General features: G+C 54.2%; 1 protein-coding gene across 10 annotated transcripts in view; it reads left to right on the top strand.

Moving 5' to 3' along the window:
* Positions 1-1,361: 1,361 nt before the first annotated feature.
* The window catches only part of KCNA6 (potassium voltage-gated channel subfamily A member 6), a 43,976-nt gene continuing 38,559 nt past the window's right edge, over positions 1,362-6,778 (top strand). For 9 of the 10 annotated variants that reach the window (XM_046013292.1, XM_046013296.1, XM_046013294.1 and 6 more), the window contains exon 1: positions 1,362-6,154. In XM_046013292.1, the coding sequence (XP_045869248.1) occupies positions 1,376-2,962 (1,587 nt within the window). In that variant the 5' untranslated portion in view covers positions 1,362-1,375 and the 3' untranslated portion in view covers positions 2,963-6,154. The remainder of the gene's footprint in view (positions 6,155-6,778) is intronic. The other variant, XM_046013300.1, reaches the window with a different exon arrangement.

Genomic DNA, 6,778 nt, shown 5'->3' with positions numbered 1-6,778 from the left:
GGCAATGGGAGAGTTCCCAACCCCTTCTCTGCTATCGTTTTGCTGCTCTAGGACAGTTGCAGCCTTGCCCTCCCAGGTTCGGAAAGGGAGGTATGGATTATCTGGGGACTTACACTGGAATACTATCTAAATTAGAAGCTCTGAAAACTTCTACAAATGTTTTCTGTATTTTTTAAAGTACATTAAGGAAGCTGGCAAATGGGTCTTCATAAACACAGACAAAACATGATTCGATATTTTCATTAGATTTCTGGATGAGTGGAGGTACGGTGCTCCGTGTTATGTGTTCCACCGTGGGGCGGGGTGTGTTTTCTCAACGGTGAAATGCACTGCGCAGATCACCACCCGTAAACTGAAACGAGGAAAGCTGATTGCGGAGGTGGAGGGGGTGTGGTATTAGGGTGCTGGTGCTTGTTTAGGGGGCCACGATTGTGAATGCGAGCAAGGGAGAGGCGTGCCAGGCGAGCGCGGGAAAGATTACTGGTGAGGCGAGTGTGTGTCTATTTCCACAGCGCCCTGGCTCGCGGCAGCCCCTGGCTGGGCGAGGGGTGTGATGTGAGAGTGGGGTGGGAGGGGGCAGCAGGCGGGGCCTGCCACGTCACTTGGAGAGTGAGTGTTGGGAAGGAAGGGCAGAGCGGAGAGCCGAGCGGCTGCAGCTGCAGCGGCTGCAGCGTAGGCTAGAGCGGTGGGGAGGTGGGTCCCCGCGCCCCGGCGCCGGGGCAGCCGCAGGGCCCTCTGCGAGGCCTGCGGCGCGACTCACAGGGAGGAGGTGGCGGCCGTGGCGGCGGGAACGGCGACCTTGGTCAGACGGAGCTCGCGGTGCACGTAGGGCGGAGGCCGAGCCCCGCCAGGAGTCTCTGCCGAGCCGGAGGGAGGCGCATCTGGCGCTTCGCTCCCAGCGGCAGCCGGGGGGGCTTGAGCGGCTGGAGAAACGCAGTGGGAGCTGGGAAGAGCTAGCCCGTCCGGAGAGCGGACCCCCGCGTCCTGGAGCCCAGTCTCAGACACGACAGGGGGCGAAGCCACGCGTCCTTTGGGGCAGCCCGTTTCACACGCGCCAGTTTGCGGTTCCAGGTATCCCAGTAAGCTGTGGCACCCAAGCGCGGATATCTGGAAGCGCGGAGCTAAATCCTCTGCGTCCGGGTCCCCTTCCCAGACCTAGCCTTGCAGAGGCCAGGACTTCGGGGCTCACAGACCCAGCGGCCAGGGCTTCGGGGCTCACAGTCCCAGCGGCCAGGCCAGACAGCGAGCTCGGAGGAGCGCGAGCCCCACCCTGCACCGAGGGCGCCGCTGAGAGCCGCGAAGAGGTGCCGCGCTCCAGACAGAGGTTGTGTCGTGGGCGCCGTCCTAGTGGCCGGGAGCGCACCGCGGAGGGGACATGAGGTCGGAGAAATCCCTGACGCTGGCGGCGCCGGGGGAGGTCCGTGGGCCGGAGGGGGAGCAACAGGATGCGGGAGATTTCCCGGAGGCCGGCGGGGGCGGGGGCTGCTGTAGTAGTGAGCGCCTGGTGATCAATATCTCCGGGCTGCGCTTCGAGACGCAACTGCGCACCCTGTCGCTGTTTCCCGACACGCTGCTGGGAGACCCCGGTCGCAGAGTCCGCTTCTTCGACCCCCTGAGGAACGAGTACTTCTTCGACCGCAACCGGCCCAGCTTCGACGCCATCCTCTACTACTACCAGTCCGGGGGCCGGCTGCGGAGGCCGGTCAACGTGCCCCTGGACATCTTCCTAGAGGAGATTCGCTTCTACCAGCTGGGGGACGAGGCCCTGGCGGCCTTCCGGGAGGACGAGGGCTGCCTGCCCGAGGGTGGCGAGGACGAGAAGCCACTGCCCTCCCAACCCTTTCAGCGCCAGGTCTGGCTTCTCTTCGAGTACCCTGAGAGCTCAGGCCCCGCCAGGGGCATCGCCATCGTCTCCGTGTTGGTCATTCTTATCTCCATCGTCATCTTTTGCTTGGAGACCTTGCCCCAGTTCCGTGCAGATGGTCGAGGTGGAAGCAATGGTGTGAGCAGAGACTCCCCAATTTCCAGGGGTAGTCAAGAGGAAGACGAGGATGAAGATGATTCCTATACCTTTCATCCTGGCATACCCCCAGGAGGCATGGTGGCAGGGGGCTCCTCCTCACTAAGTACTCTTGGGGGCTCCTTCTTTACTGACCCGTTCTTTCTGGTGGAGACCCTGTGCATAGTTTGGTTCACTTTTGAGCTCCTGGTTCGCTTTTCTGCCTGTCCCAGCAAGCCAGCCTTCTTCCGCAACATCATGAACATCATTGACTTGGTGGCCATCTTCCCCTACTTCATCACCCTGGGCACTGAGCTGGTGCAGCAGCAGGAGCAGCAGTCAGCCAGTGGAGGGGGCGGCCAGAATGGGCAACAGGCCATGTCCCTGGCCATCCTCAGAGTGATCCGCCTGGTCCGGGTGTTCCGCATCTTCAAGCTGTCCCGCCACTCCAAGGGGCTGCAGATCCTGGGCAAGACCTTGCAGGCCTCCATGCGGGAGCTGGGGCTGCTCATCTTCTTCCTCTTCATCGGAGTCATCCTCTTCTCCAGTGCCGTCTATTTCGCAGAGGCTGATGATGATGATTCACTCTTTCCCAGCATCCCCGATGCCTTCTGGTGGGCAGTGGTGACAATGACCACGGTAGGTTATGGAGACATGTACCCCATGACGGTGGGGGGCAAGATCGTGGGCTCGCTGTGTGCCATCGCTGGGGTCCTCACCATCGCCCTGCCTGTGCCCGTTATTGTCTCCAACTTCAACTACTTCTACCACAGGGAGACAGAGCAGGAGGAGCAAGGCCAGTATACCCATGTCACTTGTGGGCAGCCTACACCAGACCTGAAGGCCGCCGACAGTGGACTTGGCAAGCCTGAATTCTCCGAGACCACTCGGGAACGGAGACCCAGTTACCTTCCCCCTCCACATCGGGCATATGCAGAGAAAAGGATGCTCACTGAGGTTTGACTGATGCAGTCAGGGTGTGAATGAAAAGGAGGACACTGAACAGTCTCAGGCTTCCTTCTCATTCTCCACCACCTCACCTGAGCTCCAGCCGAATTCCTGACTCCCTCCCCTGCACCGGGTCCAGATACCTGGACTGTCAACCTTGTTGCTTGATCTCTACAGCATTCAAGGTTTAACCATCTAAATGTCATTCTTGAAATTCTAACGGTGCCACCCATTCATGCCCATCTTCTGTCAAGTGGATGAGATTTCTGTCTGACCTTCCCTCATGACTCTAAACTTTCATGTCTGGGGCTGGTAATATCTCTAGGAACAGAGATGTCAAAAGGATGGAAGCCAGGCTTACCTGGGTCCAATTTCTCTCCTTGGTGTCCTTTGCTTTGGGGCATGCACCTGTCAGCTTTGGGCTATATGGTAACTAGCAGAAGCTGGAGGACAGACACAGTGTTCATCTTTCTGTTTTATTCCCGTGCCCTGTAACACCTGCTGCTCATGCTGCAGAGGACCTTTGGTAAAGCCTTTAGCTGCACAGCCTCCAAATTTGTTATTTGTCTCGAATCTTGGAAGGAGTTAGAGAAACTGCAATTAAGCTTGGCCATTTGGAGGACATTAGAGTCAGTCCCAGACCGAAGGGGCCAATGGATTCCTCCAGGTGTGTCCTGGCACAGTGGATATGTCCGCCTTGGGTCTACATTCAGTTCTTCCTTCCCTGACTGTCTAGCTTCCAGGAAGGTTCCTTCTCAGAGCCAAATACTCCTTTTGTGCAAGTGCCTTCCTGTGCAGAGGAACTGGAAAGAGGGAACCACAAAGCCAAGAGAAATGGCTGAACAGAGTCAAGCAACCTGCCTGACCACATTATCTAAAGAGAGGTATCACTTGAGCAGACGTTGTCATCTGGGAGGCGTGCAAAGAGGAACCTTGTTGCAGTTGGGAAATTTCTCCCCTACACTTTCCCCAACCCTCTCGAGTCCCCGACCCTGCTTCCTGGGAATTTGACTTAGGATTGCAGTTGAAGGTTTTCCAAAGCAAACTCTAGCTTAAACCTGCAGATAGGTAAAAGCATGCATTGAATGCTAGCATGGGGTTCTTCCCATTTTAGGGGCAATGAAATAGGTTCAGAGTAAAGAAGAAACATCATTCCTTTGTTGACAGTCTCACTGTTAGAGGGTTTTTTTGTTTGTTTTTTTGTTTTGTTTTGTTTTGTTTTTGCTGAGTCAAGCAAACATTCACCTGCTCTGCCCCTTGGAGCTGCAGCTGACCTGCTCTAACTGGTAAGGTAATGTGGCCGCGTCACCACCAGACAAGTCACCCTCTTCCAGCGTGAAACTGCTGCCTTCATCCCACCTTCCCACTTCCCTTCATTTCTCTCCTGGTAACGTTGTCATTTGTTTGTTGCCTTGAAAAACTGTGATGTACTGTTCTGAGCTCTTCTGGGTGCAGTTCAGAAACTGAAAGGACTGTTAACATGTTTTTAATTTTATATCTATGCTTTAAGACTCTTTGATGAAAAATTTTTAATTATTTTCTCAAAGAGCAACTTAAGGGGGGATGGCCTTTTGAGGGTTTTCTTGAGAGGCACCACAGCTCCAATGAGTGCCAGATCTAAATCTGGATTTTGCCACAGCCTGACAGGGTAACTTGGGCGCCACCGTTCCTCTTTGTGCCTCAATTTCCCAACCCATTAAATGGGAACATTAATGTCTTCCCCTCCCTACCTCATGGGGAATGTTGATGAACTCATCTGGGAAGCTGGGGTGATGCTATGCAAATGTGTGAGTTTTAGTAAAGGACTTGAGTTTTTAGTTCATTAGCCTGTTTTCCTGTCACCCAGAGGCAAAACCTCCCTGCAGAGTTCCTGTCTTGGATCCAAAGCCCAGGAGTAGGCTATAGTGGGTTATTAGCTCTCTAAATCCCTGCTTAGCCTCTTGACTTGGGCCTCAGTCTCTCTTCTTACCCTTCAGCAAGGAGAATGCTCTTTAGACAGGTTCAGTGGGATCTCTCCAGGGCCAGAGGCAGCCTTGACTGGGAGCTTGGCTTCTCCAAACCTGAAATACACATAAGAGGAGTTCATGATTCGGAAATCCGTTCCGAGGCCATAAAGTTCTGGTTTTCCAAATTCCTTCCGTTACTTCTGGCTTTTGGGGCGAAAGGAGAAGGGCCCAGTCCAGAGGCAGCAGGGTGCTTTCTGCGAGGGTAAATGTTGGAACATGTACACATGTTCATCTCTATATGTGTGTATGTGATCATCCTCATCACCATCCCTAATACAACATTTCCTTTTCAAGTCAGAGCATGCCTGAAAGTAAAGGGTTTGTGGAGAGCTGGGCTCTCCAGGGACTCTGGTTGCCATAGCAACCTTCCAGACTGTTCTATCTTCTGATTTGGGCATCAAGGGAGAACAGGAGACTACATATTCCCAGCTTCTGAAATGGGAACACCTCCTACATAGTGCTTGAGGGGCTGGTGATGACCAGCCGGCTGTATGACCTTCGGAAAATGAGGGGGAAGCAGTTCCTCAAACTTTCTCCCTAGACCTCTCTTCCCGGTTTCCCCATCCAGTCATCGAAGCTGCCTCATCTCACCCCCGATTCTTCAGAAATTTGAATGCTAAGCAACTGCCAGTTAAACCAATGTCAATATTATCTTTTGCAAAATGACAAGGGGAGACTTGGAGGGGACGGGCTCCTCAAGAGGCGGCCAGGCGGGGCCCTCTGAAAGTCCTGACGGTCACAGTCCATGAGAGTATCATGGAACTGCCATCTCCTCAGAGAGGCTCCTCCCTGCTCTCAGAGAGACTGAAAGAAATGACACTTCTTCCTCCTGGGGATTATCTAGCTCTGTTCCCAGCAATCTCATAGGTGGCTCTTCTCAAGACATCGAAGAAACACGGAGAGGCTGTGACCTGACCTAGTTTCTGTGAAGGATTTTGCCAAGCAGTCCCTCTGACTCTGAGCCTCTTTGTGTGGAATCTGTGCCCCGAGCATCGAGCACACTGTGCTGCTGAGAGAGCTGGCGTGGTGATTTCCCAGCTGCCAGCAAAGGCGAGGGTCAGGCCTCTGTTACACCTGATCGCCAGCAGGAGCTCCCAAATGCCTTCCTGGATCTGTCAGGCTCAGCTGAGACGTGGGATAGTCCTCCTGCCGGATCATCCCTAAGGAGAGAGGGGGACAGCTGGCCGCCTTTGCATCAGAGGTAGGTTCTGCTGTTGGGAAACTATGATCCTGGCTCAGTACGCCAGGCCAGGTTACAAGTCGGGGAGGGGAGCACACGCATCCCGGAGACCCAGTGCTTTGACGTCCTGGTCCTCAGGGACCACCTTCCTCTCCTTCTGCGTATTTTCTGTGACTCCATGTACTTTAGTCTCCTTCCTCCGTTTCTGCTCCCTCACTGCTGGCTCCCCACCCTTTCTAGTCACCTCCTTTTCTCTGCATGCCCCTCCCCTTCTCCTAGGTATACTCATTTTCACTGCATTTCCCCCTTTTCTTGTCACATTTCTGGCTTTTGCCCTTCTGTTGTTTTAATCACTTCCTCCTTCTCTATGTGTCTTTCTTTCTATCTTTCTCCGTCTCTCCACCTTCTTAGTGGCAGGGAGCAGCTGTAGCACTTCTGCTGAGATCACAACTTGAACTCTAGGACAGCAGTGATCTCAAGTGTTTGCTAAGAAGGCTGTTCTCCAGCCGGAGGATACCCCTACCCCCCAACACTTCTCTGCCAGTTCAGGGTCCTGTCCTTTCTTGCCAAGCTCGCCCCTGTGATCACAAGTTCTGAGCTTACAGAGCAAGATGAGATTGCGCTGCCTTTAGAAAAACATCTCTG

This window comes from Meles meles, chromosome 7 (assembly GCF_922984935.1).
Source record: "Meles meles chromosome 7, mMelMel3.1 paternal haplotype, whole genome shotgun sequence".
Taxonomy (NCBI): Eukaryota; Metazoa; Chordata; class Mammalia; order Carnivora; family Mustelidae; genus Meles; species Meles meles.
Note: the sequence above shows the minus strand (reverse complement) of the source record. Positions and strands in the feature narration are given on the sequence as shown.